General features: G+C 42.3%; 4 protein-coding genes across 6 annotated transcripts; all 4 read left to right on the top strand.

Moving 5' to 3' along the window:
- Window positions 1-59: 59 nt before the first annotated feature.
- Window positions 60-6,463, top strand: lzts3b (leucine zipper, putative tumor suppressor family member 3b). 2 transcript variants are annotated; one of them, XM_028414452.1, is made up of 7 exons: window positions 60-306; window positions 458-541; window positions 1,021-1,188; window positions 1,398-1,526; window positions 1,933-2,124; window positions 3,164-3,394; window positions 4,003-6,463. In XM_028414452.1, exons 1-7 carry the CDS (start codon window positions 85-87, stop codon window positions 5,047-5,049), a joined length of 2,073 nt encoding a protein of 690 aa, XP_028270253.1. In that variant the 5' UTR covers window positions 60-84; the 3' UTR covers window positions 5,050-6,463. The 2 variants fall into 2 exon arrangements, with proteins under 2 accessions (XP_028270253.1, XP_028270252.1); XM_028414451.1 differs by having other exon boundaries at window positions 458-928.
- Window positions 6,464-7,949: 1,486 nt separating this feature from the next.
- Window positions 7,950-11,894, top strand: ubox5 (U-box domain containing 5). 2 transcript variants are annotated; one of them, XM_028414398.1, is made up of 7 exons: window positions 7,950-8,078; window positions 9,045-9,107; window positions 9,694-9,795; window positions 9,888-10,615; window positions 10,709-11,244; window positions 11,351-11,515; window positions 11,652-11,894. In XM_028414398.1, exons 2-7 carry the CDS (start codon window positions 9,054-9,056, stop codon window positions 11,852-11,854), a joined length of 1,788 nt encoding a protein of 595 aa, XP_028270199.1. In that variant the 5' UTR covers window positions 7,950-8,078; window positions 9,045-9,053; the 3' UTR covers window positions 11,855-11,894. The 2 variants fall into 2 exon arrangements, with proteins under 2 accessions (XP_028270199.1, XP_028270200.1); XM_028414399.1 differs by lacking the exon at window positions 9,045-9,107.
- Window positions 11,895-13,623: 1,729 nt separating this feature from the next.
- On the top strand, window positions 13,624-14,991 carry avp (arginine vasopressin). The gene is made up of 3 exons (XM_028414178.1): window positions 13,624-13,743; window positions 14,569-14,773; window positions 14,855-14,991. Exons 1-3 carry the CDS (start codon window positions 13,624-13,626, stop codon window positions 14,989-14,991), a joined length of 462 nt encoding a protein of 153 aa, XP_028269979.1.
- Window positions 14,992-17,909: 2,918 nt separating this feature from the next.
- On the top strand, window positions 17,910-18,882 carry ccl27a (chemokine (C-C motif) ligand 27a). Its single transcript, XM_028414441.1, has 3 exons — window positions 17,910-18,050; window positions 18,116-18,233; window positions 18,497-18,882. Exons 1-3 carry the CDS (start codon window positions 17,987-17,989, stop codon window positions 18,585-18,587), a joined length of 273 nt encoding a protein of 90 aa, XP_028270242.1. The 5' UTR covers window positions 17,910-17,986; the 3' UTR covers window positions 18,588-18,882.
- The last annotated feature ends 22 nt before the right edge of the window (window positions 18,883-18,904 follow it).

Genomic DNA, 18,904 nt, shown 5'->3' with positions numbered 1-18,904 from the left:
GAAAGGGAGAAGATAGAAAGAGAGAGGGAGCGAGAGAGAGAAAGAGAGAGGGAACGGGAGAGGGAGAGGCTGGAGAACGAGAGGATGGAAAGAGAGAGAGAGAGGGAAATGCAGGCTGCAGGTTTAGATGTTTGTGGGAACATTGTGGGTCGAGGAGCAAGTGAGAAGAACGGTGTGGGTATGAACCAACACCCGCACAGAGAGATGGCAGTCGGCAGAACTGACCCTGAAAACAATCCAGGTGGCCACAACCCTCCGAACCACAACCCGCCCAAGATCATGCCAGTGTCAGGAAAACTGGAACAGGTAAAGATTTAACACGGTGGTATACAACCAGATTGTCAGCACCTTCAACAACTGTTGACTTAATATTTTTCTAAGATTCAGAAATATCATTTCCTCGTTGCATCACGTTTCTCCTACTTTCTTTTCCTTGCTCCTCCATCTTTTTTCGCAGGCGATGCAGAACAACTCAGGCCTTGTTCGTCCCTCCGCCTTCAAGCCGGTGGTTCCCAAGAGCTTCCACTCCATGCAGAACCTGGTGGGTCAGGCAGGAGGGGCTGGGAGCGAGGGAAAGACTGAGGCAAGGAGTGAAGGGTTCAGTGAGGGAAGAGTAGGCAGGAGAGGCAGGGATGGAGGAGGAGGAGAGTCAGGAGAGGTCCCAGAGGCCCTGCTCCTGGACCAGGACAGCCCAGTGAGGGTCAGCAGGAGTGAGGGAGGGGGAAATGGTACTGAAGGGGTTCAGGGAGGGATGTCCGATTCAGGGAGAAACTCCCTGACAAGCCTGCCCACTTACACAGGCTCGGGGTCCGGTTGTGGGCCCCCGGCAGTCCTGGGGCCCCTCAGCGCTTCCACCAGCCACATCAACAGGTTGGGCATGGCTGGGGCAGCTGCAGGCCTGGACAAGCTGGAAAAGCCTGGCTATCAGGTTCGGCTGTGACCCATAGTCAATGAGTTTGTGACTCAATGCTTCATGCTGTTATCATCTTCAATGTATCATGATGTTGTGCTTTCCTCCAGAATGGGCTCAGCGCCTCAGACAGTGGCCGGTCCTCCTCGGGAAAGAGCTCTTCATCCTATCAAAGGCTAAGCCACCTGAGCGATGCTCCAGCACCTCTACGCCCCTCCCCTTCCTCTGATGACATCATCCAGGACCTCGAGGACCGCTTGTGGGAAAAAGAGCAAGAGGTCAGAAACAAGTTTGCACCAACGACAACGACGATTTAGAATTTAAAGGACCAGTTTACCCAAACCAACATTATTGCAGCATATTCACAGCCACTCAACTGAGTGGGTTCATCATTGGGTAGATTGATATATTGACTGACTGATTGTCCATTTTCATGTTAAATTGCTGTAACTCGATTAGTGATTCCTGCTTGTTTCTTTTACTGCAGGTGCAGCACATGCGCAGAAACCTTGACCAAAGTGAGGCAGCGATCATTCAGGTGTTTGAGGAGAAGCAGCGTGTCTGGGAGCGGCAGATGGATGAGCTGAGACAGAACTATGCTTCACGCCTGCAGCAGGTAACCTCAAATCCATTACTATATGTACATTGTTTTGTTTCACTCACATCTTGTACAAAAGCCACCAATTGTGGAATACAACAAAAAGTAAAAAAAATATTTGATTCACTTATAAGGTGAAATAAAGGGAAACTTTGGTGCTTGTAACATTTGTATGAAAGGAACCTACACTGTCTATTTCCTCTGCATTTTTTTGGTTAAAATCTCTTTTTTGCTATGAGTGTTTGCTATGAGTGCTTAAAATGCAGTTAAAATCCAGCATCTTATAAAAATCAGCATCATCATCATACAGCTTATATAGCACTTAATGGGTTATAGACTCTCATCAGGCAATGCTATTACAGGATCTGTACATGCTGTTTATTCTGACCTAAATAGACATCATCATATACATTTATGTCTGCAGGTTACTCGTCGAGCTCAGCGCACACAGACTGCCCTGCAAGCCCAGATAACCCGTCTGTCCCAGGACAAGAGGAGGCTCCAGGAGGAGATTGCAGCTCTGTTGGCTCAGAGAGAGGAGTTGGAGAGAAAGTGTCTGGATTACAGGAAGGAGCAGGCTGACATCTTGCCTCGCCTGGAGGAGACTAAGTGGGAGGTGAGATATGAGTATACGTTAGTGTTGCGCTTGACGAGTGTAAAATGTTATCAGGGTTACAACAGGATGGACTGTAAAGGTGAGCACTCAGCATAAAGGCACGTTTGTGTGTTTGTACAGACCTGAAAAAACAGATCGTTCCTCCTGAAGGAAGTGTTGACAGTATAGGCTTTATTTCCCCAGACATACATGAACGCCTCTGGTTATAACAAAGAAGTTGCAGAAAGAAATGTTTGTTTTTCAAAGAGATTCTAAAGTGGCCAAGAAGTGGTGATGAGAAAAATGGGAAAATAAAGAGTTGATGAATATAAAGAAAGATGACAGAAGCTGTCTTTCAAAGTCAAGGATGCTGGATTAGGCCAGTGGAGACTTGTGCATTACCTTTTTCTGTGTGCAGAGGATTGTTGGTGCTTTGATAATGGAGAGGATACACACAGTCATATTTAAAAATTCTTAGTTCTTGTTAGGATTTGAGAGTTGAAGGTTTCGTGGAACTGCACTGAAACAAAGAAATGCAATGTAAGAAGGACCTTTTACTGACTCTGAGAAACACAGAGCGTCTGTGGAGACAAGGTAGAAAATACCTGCCAAGGCTACAAGACCTTCTCCAAACAGGAGTGAAACACATGACTTCCTCTTTTTCTTCTTCTTCTTCCTCTTTACCAGAAAAATGATCCAAAACAGACAACAAAACATCAACAATTTATGAGAAGCAAACATGGACTGTTGTGAAATGACCTGCTAGGAGTGAGCTGAAAATGTTCAAAATATAAGATAAACAGCATTCTAGTCCAATGTTAGAATATACTAGTATTTGTGATAACTGTGAAATAAAAAACTGATATCATGTTAAAACAAAAAAAAAGGTAAACAACCAGCTGGTTGACACCCTGACATAACAGGTGGCACTATTGGTGCAACTTACCTGCATTAAATCCACTAATAATTGAGGGTATGCCATAAAAAGCATATTTAACCCAATAACTTATTGAATACTACAAGGAAAACTCACTGCATTGTTGTTTGTTTTCTGTGGCAGGTGTGTCAGAAAGCAGGAGAGATCTCCCTGCTGAAGCAGCAGCTAAGGGAGAGTCAGGCTGAGGTGACCCAGCGAGCCGGAGAGATGGTGGCCCTGAGAGGCCAACTGAAGGAGCTGAATGCCCAGCTCAGGGAGCGAGAGGAGGTCATGCTGGGCCTGAAGGACTCCTACAGCACCAAGAGCCTGGAACTGGAGAAGTGTGAGGGGGAACTGAGGAGGACTCTGTCTGAGGTAGGTATTCAGTTACAGTAACGCTGCTTTCATGTAACATACAGTATGGCAGCAGAATTTGAGGATAATTTCTACTAATGTTAAGGCTCAATAGTTACAACATCTTTGTTGTCTTTCTAGACATTCTTGTCATTTTATGATGAACAAAAACGTGAATTTATGCAGCTCTGTCTAAAATAGTGATCATACTAAGGAATCTAAGACTTGCAGTATTCCATTCCTGCGATGAAAATGTCATGCAGCAAAAAGTGCAACACAATGTTGATTACACTCCAGAGCGGTCAGAAAATAATTTACAACGAGGGAGATTGCAGGATTTGGATGTTTACCACTAAATCTAGATTGTCGGGCATTTAATCCTCAAAATCCTTTGGAGGGATTTCAAAAACTTGGCCTGGAGAGAGGGACAAATTGGGGATTGGGCAACATTATATGAAAAATCTGCAACAAAATTTTTCTTTGTGCTGAATGAGCTCTTAAGCAGCTTACTGTATAATGCCTATATATATGTTAGTAAGTCTAATATCAACATCATAGCAAACCACATTTCTGTATCATATACAACTGTTCATTTTCCCATGATAGCTTATATTTTCCTCCTTCCACAGGTGTCTATCCTCAGAGAAAAGCTGGGTGTGTTTGAGGCAGAAGTGCTAAGTTTAAAGCGGGCTCTTAATGAAGTGAGCAGAGGAGCAGAAATAGTTGTGAGCCCAAACCTAGCAGCTGCAGGGCTCTTGCCACCATGGGGAGTTGTCCACTGCCCGCGAAACCCAACTGAGCCCTCCACCAGCTCTCTCACCCCCACGTCTGACACCCTGCTGAGTCTTCAGAGTGATGAAGCCAAAGCCCAACGGCAGGAAGCCCAGAGACAGGAGAGGCAGCAGCGTGAAGAAGCTCAGTGGCGTGATGTGCAGCAGCGGCAAGATGCCCATTTGCAGCCGGACATCCAGATGCGTCAGGATGCTCAGATTCGACCAGAGGCCCAACTTCGTCAGGAGGCTCACCTCCGCCATGAAGCCCAGCTACGCCAGGAAGCACAGCTGCGTCAGGAGGCCCAGCTCCGCCATGAGGCCCAAATGCGTCAAGAGGCACAGCTACGTCATGAGTCCCAGCTCTGCCAGGATGTGCAGGCCCATCAGGCACAGCGGGTCCAAGAAGGTCACTGGGATGAAGCAGGGGAGCTGCGTAGGCAGCTAGAGCAGCTGCAGGCTGCATTACGGCTGGAACGACAGCAACGGGAACGCCAGGCCCTAAATTTTGACCAGGAACGGCACACCTGGCAGGACGAGAAGGAGCGGGTTTTGAAATACCAGGCGCAGCTGCAGCTCAGCTACGTGGAGACACTGCAGAAGAACCAAGCTTTGGAAAAACGTATGAGCCAGCTGGGAGCCAAACAAACCACAACCTCCACTACCACCACCACTAACACCACGACTACAACCACCTCTCCCACCTCGTCCAATTCTCCACCTCCACCACAACCACTAGCTCTTTCACCTCTGTCTCCTCAGGCCCCACCCTCCCTCCCCAGCACCATCGCCCTCACCCTGTCCCCACCCTGCGAAGACCAAAAGGGCCCTCCTTCCCTCCACCAGCTCGCCCCTCCCTGGGCCGGACCCTCGCGCCTGGAGCGGATAGAGTCGACTGAGATATAGAGACAGCTCCTTTTCACTCCATTCACCACGACAAAGGCCTCTCACACAAAACCACTAGCAGCATATCAGTCTACAATAGAATAAGTACAGTCTGACATGCTTTTCAAAGCAACTATAGATACTAAACAGCAACAAAGGCCGACTGTAAAACACAACATTATCGGCTTCAAGCAGATCGCCTGAACAGGAAGTTGAGCCTTCATCGTAACCAATGCTTTTTCAACCTCCTCTAAGCAGCCTTTCTCTCTCTAGTTGCACAGGACTACATCCTAAACAATCAGTGTTCATGAAAAGTGTGCCACACTGACGGATGGCAGACAAACTAAACGTTAAACGACAGTGTGCAGATTACAGCACTGACACATGAGTCATTTAATGCTAGAAAAGGACCAAGACAATCAGGGATATTGTCAGAAATGATCAACAAGAATATTATGCGGTATTTATTCATTGTAAGTCTGTGTCACTGGTTATGTAAAAGTAGAATATTAGTGGTCAGTCAGAGTGTGTGACGTACATTTTTTGGCCAGAGAACGCCTTACTCCATACTATCCAGCATGTATAAGAGAATAATCAATGCTGGGATTAGATTAAAAAAATATAGTTTTTCAGTGCTTTAATGATAATATCAGCAAATGGCTGGATTATTTCATTCAAATATCAGCAGACATTTGGTTGTTAAAAGTCACACTGACTCTTGATTCAGTTTGTCAAGTCATTTCATGCACAGGGTCCAACATGCATGACCCATTTAAACACATAATTAAGACCAAGAGAGTTTATATTTTCTACAAATTGAATTTAAATAGATATGTTTAGCAGATAATCAGCCCCGTGTGAATATAGAATATATGTTTTAGGAGAACATGGTTCGCCTTCACTTCAGATTCTCTGTGGTGACTAAAAATGAACACTAGGGGTTGTCAGAGCGCTTCCACGCCGCTCCCAGCTCTTATATTTCTGCTCACTGAACTGCTGAGGAGGGCGTGAATGGGAACACACAATTGGAATTTGGTTATTATGATAATTGTGTTGTTCATTTTGTGCATTCACAGCCAAGAAATGTGAGAAAGCAGTCAGTATCCCCCAAAGTGAAAAAAAACGTTTATAGAATGTATGATATACTAGAAAGAAATACTTATAATAGTTATAGATTGTAAATGTGTGCGTGGGAGAGAGAGAGTGTGCAAGCGTGTGTATGCATGGGTGTGTATACATATTAAAAGCTTCAGCTGATGAGATTGAGGATAGAGGGACTAGTGGCAATACAGCGAATGGAGATATATTAGGAGCAAAGGGGGTTTTCTTTACCTACAGTAAAATGTGCATCAAAGCTTGCTGAAGGGAGTGTGTATATCTTACTGTATAGTTCATTTAGACAAAGCAGGGGAGAAAAAAAATCTGAAAAAGTGGAGGGTCTGCCCCTTTAAAGGGAGCATTCAGGCTAACTGCACTATGTAGTGTCCTACACACAAGTTATGATGTACAGTAGACTCAGATGTGAATATCATGGCTTTTATATGTGTTGTTTATGCCAGCATACAAAAAAATGTTGCTCAAGAATATTAACTTATCTCTAAGGTATTACATAGTGTTATCATCATCTTTATTACTGTTATTATATTATGGTGAACTGACAAAGAAAATATGTGCCATTTGAGCTTTCCTTTCTGTGTTTCGTTTTATTTTTTAACTGTGTAGATAGCCTATTGATCTACCATAATGGTGCAATCATAGCAACCCCTTGTCCAAAAAAAACAACAAAAAAAAACAAGATGTTTCCTTTTGATGTAGGTGATAATTGTAGTTACAGTATTGCATTGTTTAGAAAACAAAAATGCTACAGATTTTATACATGTTTCCAATTTATTGTTTGCATTTATGTTACTGCTCTGGCTTGATTAAAACCACACCCTTTGTTAAAATTCAGCAGAACTAATAAAGATATGTGAATAATTCAGCACTACATTTGTAGAGAGATAATGATTTATTAACCAGCTTTCTTTCTTTTTTTGTTGTTTTAGGGTTGTACAAACAACAGGACACAGAAAAACAAAAACAACTAAGAATGAAAAAAAACATTTTTATGCAGAAATGCATTATATAAGCATTATATATGCATTAACAACTGAACCACGTACTGTAGCAGGTTTAGATAAAGATAATTATAACTTCTAGTTTAATATGTGGAAATGCATTATATTTTGTAGGCTGGTTATATGATTTGTACATTTTAATCTTAACATATAGACTGTAGTTAATAAATTGCATCATAAGGTGGAAGTGTTCAGTGAACCTTGAAAGTGATGTAAGATACACCAAGTAAACATGAGTCAGTCGTATTCCACGTATTGACTCAGATGTATATAATCCATAGGAAAAAAAGGGTTGTAAACCTTCATACCATGCTGACCACAGGTCTTGTAAAATTACAGCAGATTAAGTTCCAGGTGCTTAATTTAAATTCTTGGAAGTATAGTGAAGTCTGGGTTCTTGTAAAGATGTTGACCTTAATGTGGAAGATCTATCAGAAGTACAGGATGAAAAATGCTCATCCTGTACGACCTCAGCCAAGATGCTCCGTGAATTCGAATACATGATGAAAAAGCGCTCGGTGACCATCGGGCGAAACTCATCTCAGGACTCCGTGGACGTGAGCATGGGCCACTCCAGCTTTATTTCGCGCCGGCATTTGGAGATATTCACCACCAGCGACGACGGCACTGGCAGCGGAGATTTCTACCTAAGGTGCCTCGGTAAAAATTTATTTATTTTTTTAATTAGTAGTTTATTTAATTAGTTTGGTTGCTGGGCAACCAAACTAATGAAATAAAACCCACATATTGCACGTCACATGACTTCACAAAAAACCCGCAGGCGTTAAACGTGTCCCCTGACGGCTTCCGTAGATGTACCGGCTAACGCACCTAGCTAGCTAGTGGCTACTAGCTGTTGCCAGGTAGCTACGTCTAAATTTCACTAGCAGATTAATGAGTTAAATCAAGCAAGTCTGTCAACGACCAAGCAAAGTAAGTCTTTTTTTAAGTTGAAGCAGCCTTCTAAAATTATGTTAACACTGTTAGTCTGGCCCATTGCTAATATTATCAGTCAATATCATACTGCTAGCTACGATTAGCTGCTGGATTAAAGATGTATTTGCATTGACAGCTAGCTAAGGAAGATGTGTTCATGTTATGTCGAAAAGAAACTACATTATGATGTATATAATTTTTACGTGAACCCCGGGGCCTCCACTTATGTACAATGTGCTGTCCATTGTTTACTCACTTTCATGGTGGAATTGTAGCGAAGTAGTTCCGATGCTGGTTAGGACAGTATTAATAACATTATCCGTGAACCTGTTGTTCACCTGAAGTTATTTTCTTCATAATTTCTCAATAAAATGTCAGAAACTGATAAAGATTGCACTCACAAGTTACTGTTTTATCTAATCAGAGATTCTAATCATGCGGGTATTGAGTTGTTAACACTGCCCCCATCATTCTGTCATTATACATTTTCAATGTAATATTTTGGCAGTAACAGCTTTTGGTGTTAAGTAACAGCTCAATCAAAGTGTGTTTACTTTTCAGTGATGAAAAAGAGAAAACCCTCTTATTTAAGATTCTATTAATAGCTTCTTCTTTTGATAAATAAATAATAATAAACTGGTTTGTATAGATTTGACCCCCTAAATGTCACACTGTTTCTATTTTCTGACTATAATTACTTCCTACAGAACAATAATACTGAAAGAGCTTACCTCCTTGAACTGACTACACATTTCATCGGCGGTCAATGAGAGGTGGCTCAGTCAGTGAGTGTTTTTGTTGTGTTGCGAGGTCAAAGGTCTTGCGTACAACAGAAATGTATGTACCTTATAAGGGATAAACAGCTGTATTCACCGATTGGCTTATGTTTCCTTGACCTATACGGTTACTATAAGTGGCGCATGCAAAGACGTACAGCTCTAAAGTGAGTTTGTGTCCTTGCAGGTTGGAGAAATGGTCGTGAATCTCTGCTTGCCACAATTTCATACATCGGCTCATTGTGACAAGGTGCAACTTTTTTGACAATTTTCTAAGTCATTTTCCCTTTTTGTGTTTTTTTTAACATAATATTTCAATGCATTTAATACTGTTAGCACACACTGCTGTAAAATCCAACTAATGTTATAACCTTTGCATAAAACAAGTGCATTTGAGTAGTTCGTTATGTATCGGTCCTATCTTTCTATTAAAATAGAAAAGAATATGTCCAGTATATTTTTGAGATCAGCAAGGTGAGGTAACATAGGCATGGAGGTGGAGCACAATGATGTGATTATAAGGAATAGCAGTGGACAAAGTGGTGTGTGGGAGACTGAATCACAAATGTCCTTGTTATGTTCTTGTTCTTAATGTTTTTTTTTCTTCGCACTCAGTGGATGAAGTATCCTTCAAAAAATAATATTTTCCTACTCTACTTGCACCTTACTTTCACCTTATATACCATCCCTGTCTTCTTCATGTGATGCTTTATATAGACCTCCATGTTTGCTTCCCTTCCAATTGACAACATTTTTTCATGTCTCTAAAAGTCTGTATGTATAACTTCTCTCTTTTAGACTTGTAGGTTTAATTATTTTATTTTTCCTGTTTGCAGCTCTGTACAGATGGCTATGATGTCACAAACCTTGTGTCAGCTGACCCTGCTCTCCGGAGGCGGGGCTTCAAGCTTGAGTACTTCCTACGTCCACCTGTTCAAGTAAGATGGTCATTGCAGATCTTTTTATTTCTTTACTGTAAGAAAAGTAGTAAGTACCAAAACTAATATATTTTTATCTCCATTCCTGTCAGGTGACGTTGAAGTTCGGTTTCCAGGTGGAGCTCTGCCGGGTGGATGTGGAGTTGTGGCCTTGGGGTATGGACCGAGGACAGGCCTGCAAGAGACTGGAGATTAGCACAAGTTCTGATCCACTACCTACCACAGGCCGCAAACAGGTTCAGCAAATGCAAATGCAGGTGAAGGACAAAAATGAACAGAACACAGAAAAACACCGAAAGCATGCCAGTAATTTTCAACAGAGTAACGGCCACCAGTGGAGTCTCCAGGCCAAACAGTGGGGTGAAGAGGCTGTAGGTGAGCCTCAGCAAAAAGGTCGTGTGCTGAAGTGTCAGTCTAACATGGACTCTAACACCTATGAATTTAAACTGGTAGCTCGTTGTGAACTTAAAAAAGAAACTCAGGTTTGTTTCATGCGTTCAAATTTTTGTTCACGGGCACCATTCCTCTCCCTGCCTCCTCCACCACCTGCGACCTGCCGGCAAGAGGAGCTGTGGAGCCGAGGTCTACTCTCACTTGGTGCTGTGACTCAGCTTCGTGTGACTTTGCCGTTTGGCGGAGCAGCGTCGTCTTTGGGGCTGAAGGCTTTGGTTGTATGGGGACAACCTGCCCGCTGCTGCCCCCCAGAAGAAGTAGAGAGTATTAAAAGGGTCCATGAGGCTAGTGAAAGACAGCGAACCCAAACTGTGTTTTCTGTACCTCCCACCAGACAAACTACACAATCACTCCAAGCTCCTACAAGGTATGTGTGGTAGTTATTAATATTTGATTCAACATTTATTTTCTGGTGTCCTTTAATTTGTAATGTGTTGGGTTTTTTTTTTTACTTTGGCAGCAATTCCATCCCAGAAGAGTTCCTCGACCCGTTAACACTGGAGGTGATGACACTGCCTATGTTGCTGCCCAGTGGCGTCTCTGTGGACAACACTACCCTGGAAGAGTACCAGAAGAGGGAAGCCTCTTGGGGTCGACATCCAAATGACCCATTCACTGGTGTCCCGTTTACATCAACCTCACAGCCTCTTCCTAACCCTCAACTGAAGAGCCGCATTGACCACTTCCTCCTGCAGAAAGGGATGATGAGGAAGGATGGGATGTTGGGGAGACAAGAAAGCGGAGAGACTCTTCAGGCCTCCAGACTTATAACCTCTAAGGTGCATGGACACACTCAGAGCTCATCATGTCTCACTGAAGAAAGAGAGGAGAATCATGCATCTGATGGCCAATCTGTTAGCAGAGATAATAAAGCAGAACAGGACAATAGAAATAAAAGAAATCGGAATGAAATTTCCAAAGAATCAACAGAAGCATCCACAGCTGAGAAGCAACTACTACCTCAAAGAAAACGACCAAGAAATGATGCAGATTCTGGTGAGTACACCACGTTCTGTGACATAAATCAAACATTTCCTGTGTGTGTGTTTATCTTTTCTCCTGCTAACCTTCTTCTCTCAATGTTTCCACCACACATCTTCAGGCATGAGCTGCATCTCTCATGAACAGCGTTTGTCAGCTAGTTTGGATGAGGCCCTGTTCTCTGCCCTGCAAGGCCGACCATCCTTCACTTCAAACTTGCCCCAGCAGAGGGAGGCTGCTGCAGACTCTGGAACACTGAGTTCAAGCTGTTCAAGCACAACTACAGGTAGGATACGTTTTCATCATAGTACTTTATATGAATACCGAAAATGCATTAGAAAATGTGACCTATGAAGTCGTCCATTGAAATGTCTCACTCCATGATGAGCTCTTATTTAAAAGAATCCACATTCTCTTGCCAGGTGAGAAGACGTGCTCTTCGTGTTGCCGTTCAGTCTCTCTTTACTCTGAATCGGCGTCTTCCATCTACCGGCTCACCTGCGGCCACTTGCTCTGCCGTGCCTGCCTGCAGAAGGAATCAAAACCACTGAACTCCAATCACATCTCATGTCCAACCTGCCAAAGCCCTACCCCACGCAGTCACGTCATACTTGTGCATCACTGACACGTGACCCTTTTCAAAATAGGGAGGATTGTGTCGAAGGTGAAGATGTATTATCAAATATGTTGTATATTTCTTATTAAAAGTACCTCAAGTGAAGAAGTAAATTGTATTTTCTTTGATTCATGACACCACACAAGCAGGTCACCCTCAGTTGTTACCGTCTGAGGCTGAGAAAAGGACAAATACTATATAAATAGAGTATAAAGAAAAATTACATATACTCTTCCGGCCTCTCATGCCGCGTTAGCCCTTTCATTGAGCACTGAAGTACGGTTGAGCCTTGGGTGTGCAGCTTTTGTTCATGCCGTGGACATGTTGATTTGCTTACACAAAGGAATGGGTTGGGGGAACAGAAGCACTGAGACCATGAGCTAGAAATGAAGACAACCCAAGGCTGTGTGGTCATTGTGAAGAAACAGACGAGGGTCAGCGGATCAGTTGACCTCCTGATGTCATCTCTCCTCTTAGTTTTTGCATCTTAAGAGGCAGAAGATGTAATAACACGTAGACGCTTTATAGCTATATGTTGACATATGTACTTGAGTTAAAGTACAGGTAGACATATATTCCCCAGTGTGTCCTTTGCCCTTGTATTCATATTCTTTCTTCACCTTAATTACCTTTACGAGCATCAGTTGTTGTGCACACAACTCAAGTCAGGAAAACTGTTGTTACCGGGTTTCAGGATCACAAGCAGCTTGATTTGTATGTTGGTTTCCCTGACAACATTAGGCTTAAACAAGGTCGTGATCCTATATCCGCTCAGTACGAGCAGAGACAGAACCAGTTGTTCTGCATGTGAAATGCCATTAGCTTCACTGTTGGTGTGGTACATCAGTCATTTACATGCCGGAGTGATAACAAATCTGTCCATGTGCATGAGGATTGACTTCATTTATGCGTTTATAAGATCAAGCTTGTTTTAAAGGCTCACAAATATAGTTTTTTTATTTACTTCGGAAGTTAGTTATTTTTGACTTGTTGAGGAGTACAGTAATGTTTAATAATGTCACAATTCATCAGCTCATGCTTGAATGCTGTGATGCCAATTAAAGATCTCCTCCACAACTTAACCCGCTGCCTCTGATGCTCAGTTTTGTCATTTGTTGATTGGCATCATCACAACAGCTTTAATAGAAGAGACGCAACTCTGATCACGCAGCAAGGCGCTGAATGGAATAATCAACTTTAAAATGTGTTTATTTGAAATGCTAATCTCGTTATGCGCATTAATAGCTTTTTGTGTTATGTCACAGGATAATTTGTGTGACCTTGAGGTCGTCATAGCGCCACCGCCATGTGACAAAAGTGATTAGCTTGACAGCTAAACTGTGCATCATCATCATCAAATGTTCTTAATCATTGAATCTAATTAGTCATTCACAAACTAATTAGTTGTTAAGTCATTTTTTTAGTGTTTCATGCACCTCAGAGGCCGAAAATTATTCTGAAAAGTTATTAGAAATCAGTGTGGCACAGCGCTGAATACAGAACAGGCATCTCCTGCTGCCTTTGCTGTTTTCTTGTGTAGATTTGTTAGATGGCACACATCTGATGCAGAGCCATATCTGCTGCGACCTCTCGGGCACACGCAGCGCGCACCACTGTAGCCTTCGCTCGTTTTGTGTGGAGAGGACTGACGTCAGATATCAATCGCATTGTCAGATCATGTCCATCTGCTTATAAGAGTGAGGGATGACCGGGATATAAGTCAGACATCCACACCGGCGGAGGACACAGTGCGCGGCGCTCACTCATACCCAGCAGAGATGCCTCACTCCCTCTCACCCCTGTGCGTCCTGGGACTCCTCGCCCTCTCCTCCGCCTGCTACATCCAGAACTGCCCCCGAGGAGGGAAGCGAGCGCTGCAGGAGACTGGAATCAGACAGGTGAGGACCAGTATCTGCTGGGATACCATCACTTCCTAAGATTATTTCTTGGAAATTATAGGTTGATTTTAAAATATTAAAAAAAAAAAAAATTTAAACTGTCATTTTAAGTGGACACGTGATACAGGAAAGGTATTGTTTTTGTCTTTGTTAGTTAATTTGTGAGGGATAAACAATAATACACAATAATAACAATTTCCTCATGATTTATGATTCAATCATTTAGATTCACAGAAAAAAACATGTAATGATGCATTTGAAATGTTTTTATTTTACTTTTTTTATTTTCTAGTGGTAAGGTGGTGACAGAAATCATTGCAACAGCAGCTCCATAACAAGCTTTTCTTTATTAATAATAATAATAATAATGCATCGAACTTATATAGCACTTTTCTGGGACACTCAAAGACACTTTACAGATGCATTATTCATTCACACCACATTCACACACAGTGGCAGTGGTATACGCCATAGCTCCCCAGGGGAGAGACGTGGCTGCCAAGGTGTGCCTACGGCCTCTCCAACCACTGCCGATTCATTCATACACATTCATACACCAGTGAGTGCACTGGAGGTAGTGTGGGTAAAGTGCCTTGCCCAAGGACACACAACAATGACTAGGGCAGAGCTGGGATTGAACTGCCAACCTTCCAAATTATTGGACAACCCTGCTCTACCACTGCCCCTTTACACTCTGGCCATTGCTAGTGTTATTTGTATGTTTGGGACATTAAGTTTTTTCTGCATATTCTAAAAATGATTCATGTTCATGTTCCAAAATGTGTTGATGTCTTCTGATTAATTTCCTCCCTCCCTCTCCTGTAGTGCATGTCTTGTGGCCCCGGAGACAAGGGGCACTGCTTCGGCCCCAGTATCTGCTGTGGGGAGGGCCTGGGCTGCCTGCTGGGTTCCCCCGAAACTGCTCACTGTGTGGAGGAGAACTACCTGCTCACCCCCTGCCAGGCAGGAGGGAGACCATGTGGATCTGAAGGAGGACACTGCGCTGCTTCAGGACTCTGCTGCAACTCCGGTAAAGCCTTTGTTTTGTTTAGTGAATTTAGTCATATAATATGAACTAGTGTGAATGAGGTTCGTGTCCTTTCTCCCTCAGAGAGTTGTGTGGTTGACTCTGACTGCCTGGGGGAGACAGACGCCACAGGTCCAGCCCACGGCTCAGCAGGGAGCTCACCTACAGAGCTGCTGCTGCGTCTGCTGCATGTGGCCACCAGAGGACAGAATGAGTACTGATGCTGTATGTGTGGAAGCCACCCTGCGACCCTCCTACAACACCTCAAGATCCAAACTCTGAACCACATGAAACCAAATCAAACTTTCTAAGTGCCCCCTGCTGTCTTCAACTTGATTAGCTACTTACTATCCAGGGGGGAGAGAAATCATAATAAAAGGTATGAAAACAGCTGATTTTACGTTTGTTCCCACTTCTTAAATGTACATACTAATGCACATACTGTAAACAAAGTGTATTCTCTGTGAGGGGACACCTCAGAGTTCCAGATTAAATGAGTGAGTTACAACAGAAAACACTGTAAATAAGAAGGTTGCTACAGACACGTGTGTCAAACTGCTGGATGACGATGCTTGAGCACTGTACATTAAAAATGAAAGAATCAACACAGAGTGTATCACTGCCAAAAAAGAGCATCTGTTGTTTGTTCTCATGGGTTCAGATTAGTCACACCTTTAACTGATGGTTCACAGATGATTGTTTATCCAGTTGTGTGACAGAGAGTGAAAGGAATGTATTTTTAATGAGCACAGATTTGTGAGAACGCACACATTAGCTTTTAACTGATTACACAAAGTGATGTGGAGTCCCTTAATTCGGCTCCGTCGAGCACACAGAGTTTCACTGTTGTGTATCAACATGTCCCGTGAAAGACGGTGAATTCTAACCATGCTCCTCCTTTGTAAAAGCGATGATTGAGAGCTGATGGTGCTGCCAGACCCTGTGTGAGTTGGCAGTGTATTGACTACTGTATGTGTTCCAGCTGGAACCGGATGCAGGACCTCACAGATTTTGACAGTTACATGTTGCGATTGAAGCAATACCCGCGTGGCTGAAAAGTCTTGATCTTGATCTTTTGACTGTTTGCTATAAATCTCATCTAGGCATCTTATCTTTCCTTTCATTTTGAAAATCAATCATTATAAACAAGGAGACAGTGTCTGGATCTTGTTGCCCTAAGGCCTGGTTACAGAAATAAGTTATACAACAACAGTACTGGGGTTTAATTCATACATTTAACCACAGATTATGCAATTTATGCCCATCCATTCATTATCTTAACCCCCTTTGTTCTGTACTACATGGTCACAGGGGTCCCAGCTGTCAATGGGTGAGCTTCAGGCTACACATTGAACAGGTAGCAGGACTAACATAGAGGGACAAACAACCATCACAGCCGATATTTAGTATCCCAAGTTAACCTAACAGGCTCGTCTTTAGTATGTGGGGGTTTAGTACCCAGAGAAAACTCACGCAGGCACAGGGAGAACGTCTAAACTCCAGCCAGGTCCAAGCCAGATTTAAACCATAAACCTTCTTGCTGTGTGGTGACTGGACCCGTGGCTACATTTATGCTAAAGGAGCATATGGACGTATTGCCAGACACATGACATTATGTTATATTTATCTTAAAAGAACATATAATCGTATTGATCAGTATCACCTGAACATATAGCTGCAAAAGTTGGAGTAGGGAGGGAAAGTGGGGGAGTCTGAGGTTTTGCCCCCCTGACACCTGGAGCTGTTTGGTTTTCACCCTTTGTTTACACTTTGACTAATAATTTAGCTGGATATGGCATAAAAAACTGTTGGTTAAAATTTGGCATTAAACACAGGGTAAGAGGTCGAAACACAGATTGATAACATTAAACACGCTTTAAAAGGAAAACTGCCTCCTCATCAGTTTTAACTGCCACAACAGCAAGATTCCGCCCCATCAATTGCATAATTGCATTTACAAGAAATGAAATATCAACCTTATGTTATGTTTTCCTGGTGAGGTCGAGCTGGGCAGTGTCACCACACAATATATTCTCTTAAATGTTATTTCTAATTTGTTTCTGCCAGATGACTTAAAGTATGTCACATTTGTCAGTTTCACAGTTCATTGAGTCTTCTTGCTACCTTCACTAATCCCCTTTTATCTCCTGCCACTTCTCCTCTATACTCTCCTACACTCATGTTCATGAAAACATGAAATAAACAGTTTGAAAAAACCAAAGCAAATCCTCCAGACTTAACTTGTGGATAAAAAAACCTGTCAGAGTTTTAATCCTCCATCTGTGTCATGTGGAAACAAAATATGTTCAAACACAAAGTCAACTGATTCTACAGCTTAATTTATCAGGTAAAAACAACAACAAAAAGGACAAACCATACAACAGTGTTTTCATTTTGTCAGTTGCGGCTGCTACCTCTTCACCTACTTTTCCAGTTCTAAAATAAACACACAAAATGTACGTCTGTCTGAAAAAAATCCCCAAGGGATCAGTTTGGTTGCTTTCCCCCCCTCAACAAATAATTATACTCTATGTTGGCACGCTCAAATTGCACAACATTTAACAGTAATTTCAAAGCCACACCTGAGAATGCAATGAGGCTTGTCAATCAGGCTGCTGCCTAACTGCAGAGTTTAATGGGATAGATGTTTTTTTTTGTTTTGTAGACTGTATGAGTGTTTCAGAGCACATCTCAGTCATCTTTCAAGAAGAAAGCATTATTACAAAGTCTTGTACTAGTCACATTTTCAAATATAAAAGCTGAGATTTGACTCCATTCATGTTTCCATTGATTTCTAAAGGTGACCTTAATTCCATGGGTGTGGAATCGGCTAAGCTCTCATCAATCCAAAACACAGTCCTGTTAGAAAGTGACTGTTAAACCTGTTGGAGCCTGTCTGAGTGAAGCACAGTTGTCCTCTACAATTAACCCACCACTGACAGTTGTAACGAAGAGTCGGGTTCAAAATGAGAGTTACATTTGTTCTTAATAAATCTGTGTAAACATGGAAGTGTCGTCACTGTTTTGTAATTTTACATTCACAGATACTCATGCACATGCCATATCTGTGTGTGACTGTGTGTGTGTCTGTGTGTGTGTGTCTGTGTGGGTGTGTGTGTGTCGCTGTGGGTGTCTGTGTGTGGCTGTGTGTGTGTCTGTGTGTTTGAGTATTTAAACAGCCAGGAGCGACGTCCTTCCTACAGTTGATCTGCCATCATGGATGTGAAAGTTGCGCTTGTGATTGTCTCTCTGTGCGCTTTGGCCATCACCTCTACTGAGGGTAGGCAACTCATTCTCATATGTGTGTGTGTGTTCATTTAAACATTCTTGCATTGTGGTTTTCAGGTGGTATCCCAAAGTGCTGCATCACGGCAAAGGCAAAAATCCCCATTCAGATTCTGCAGAGGGTTCACGATTGGGAATACCAGGACAGCAGTGGTGCCTGTGACATCAAAGCATTGAAGTAAGTGTTGAGAAACAAAAGTCACAGAGTACTTAGTAGTAATTAGACTCAGTGTTGTAAAGATAAACAATGTAATGAAGATAAACAGACAAATATCTGTAAATGGTAAGAAAAGTAAATCATTGAAATCCTCTCAATAATTTAATTTAATTATTTGAATTCATTATTTTATCATTTATATTATTTCACATATAGTGGAAGCATACTGTACATGATATTGTGCATTGTTGGTGTTACTAACTGTTGTGTCTGTGATTCAACAGACTGTATTTGAGGATGTTTAAGAAGCCCATATGTGCTGATCCCAAGTACTTGAAAATGCTTCTGAAAATGAAACTGAAAAGAAGACAATGAGATGCTGAAATGGAAAAAACGAATCTTACATCTGATGTTCTCCACAGTTGGTGTTTTGACAAGATTTCCGGTTGCTAATTGTTTGTTTTTTCTATCCTGAAAAGCTGATTTAAGGTGTTGTATGTCAGCAGGGAATTGTGTACATGTATATATCTGAGAATATCACGTTACATCACTGATTATGATTTTGCATTAATTCTTGTGTATTTTGAACACCAGTTTTGTATGCAAAGTATTTTTTATTATTCCATTATCTTTCATTTATACAATAAATGTATGTGTATGTGTGTGTAAAGAGTGAAGTGTGTTTCCTTGTT

Source organism: Parambassis ranga, chromosome 9, assembly GCF_900634625.1.
Source record: "Parambassis ranga chromosome 9, fParRan2.1, whole genome shotgun sequence".
NCBI classification, from domain to species: domain Eukaryota; kingdom Metazoa; phylum Chordata; class Actinopteri; family Ambassidae; genus Parambassis; species Parambassis ranga.
The sequence above is the reverse complement of the archived record's forward strand: the minus strand, read 5'-3'. Positions and strand labels throughout refer to the sequence as shown.

Coding starts and splice junctions, on each gene's coding strand:
- ubox5 (XM_028414398.1), top strand. CDS start 9,054: ATGGTCGTGAATCTCTGCTTGCCACAATTTCATACATCGGCTCATTGT. Junction 9,108..9,693: donor CATCGGCTCATTGTGACAAG/GTGCAACTTTTT, acceptor TCCTGTTTGCAG/CTCTGTACAGATGGCTATGA. Junction 10,616..10,708: donor TCACTCCAAGCTCCTACAAG/GTATGTGTGGTA, acceptor TTACTTTGGCAG/CAATTCCATCCCAGAAGAGT.
- ccl27a (XM_028414441.1), top strand. CDS start 17,987: ATGGATGTGAAAGTTGCGCTTGTGATTGTCTCTCTGTGCGCTTTGGCC. Junction 18,051..18,115: donor GGCCATCACCTCTACTGAGG/GTAGGCAACTCA, acceptor TGTGGTTTTCAG/GTGGTATCCCAAAGTGCTGC. Junction 18,234..18,496: donor TGTGACATCAAAGCATTGAA/GTAAGTGTTGAG, acceptor GTGATTCAACAG/ACTGTATTTGAGGATGTTTA.
- avp (XM_028414178.1), top strand. CDS start 13,624: ATGCCTCACTCCCTCTCACCCCTGTGCGTCCTGGGACTCCTCGCCCTC. Junction 13,744..14,568: donor AGGAGACTGGAATCAGACAG/GTGAGGACCAGT, acceptor CCTCTCCTGTAG/TGCATGTCTTGTGGCCCCGG. Junction 14,774..14,854: donor AGGACTCTGCTGCAACTCCG/GTAAAGCCTTTG, acceptor TTTCTCCCTCAG/AGAGTTGTGTGGTTGACTCT.
- lzts3b (XM_028414451.1), top strand. CDS start 85: ATGGAAAGAGAGAGAGAGAGGGAAATGCAGGCTGCAGGTTTAGATGTT. Junction 307..457: donor TGTCAGGAAAACTGGAACAG/GTAAAGATTTAA, acceptor CTTTTTTCGCAG/GCGATGCAGAACAACTCAGG. Junction 1,189..1,397: donor TGTGGGAAAAAGAGCAAGAG/GTCAGAAACAAG, acceptor CTTTTACTGCAG/GTGCAGCACATGCGCAGAAA.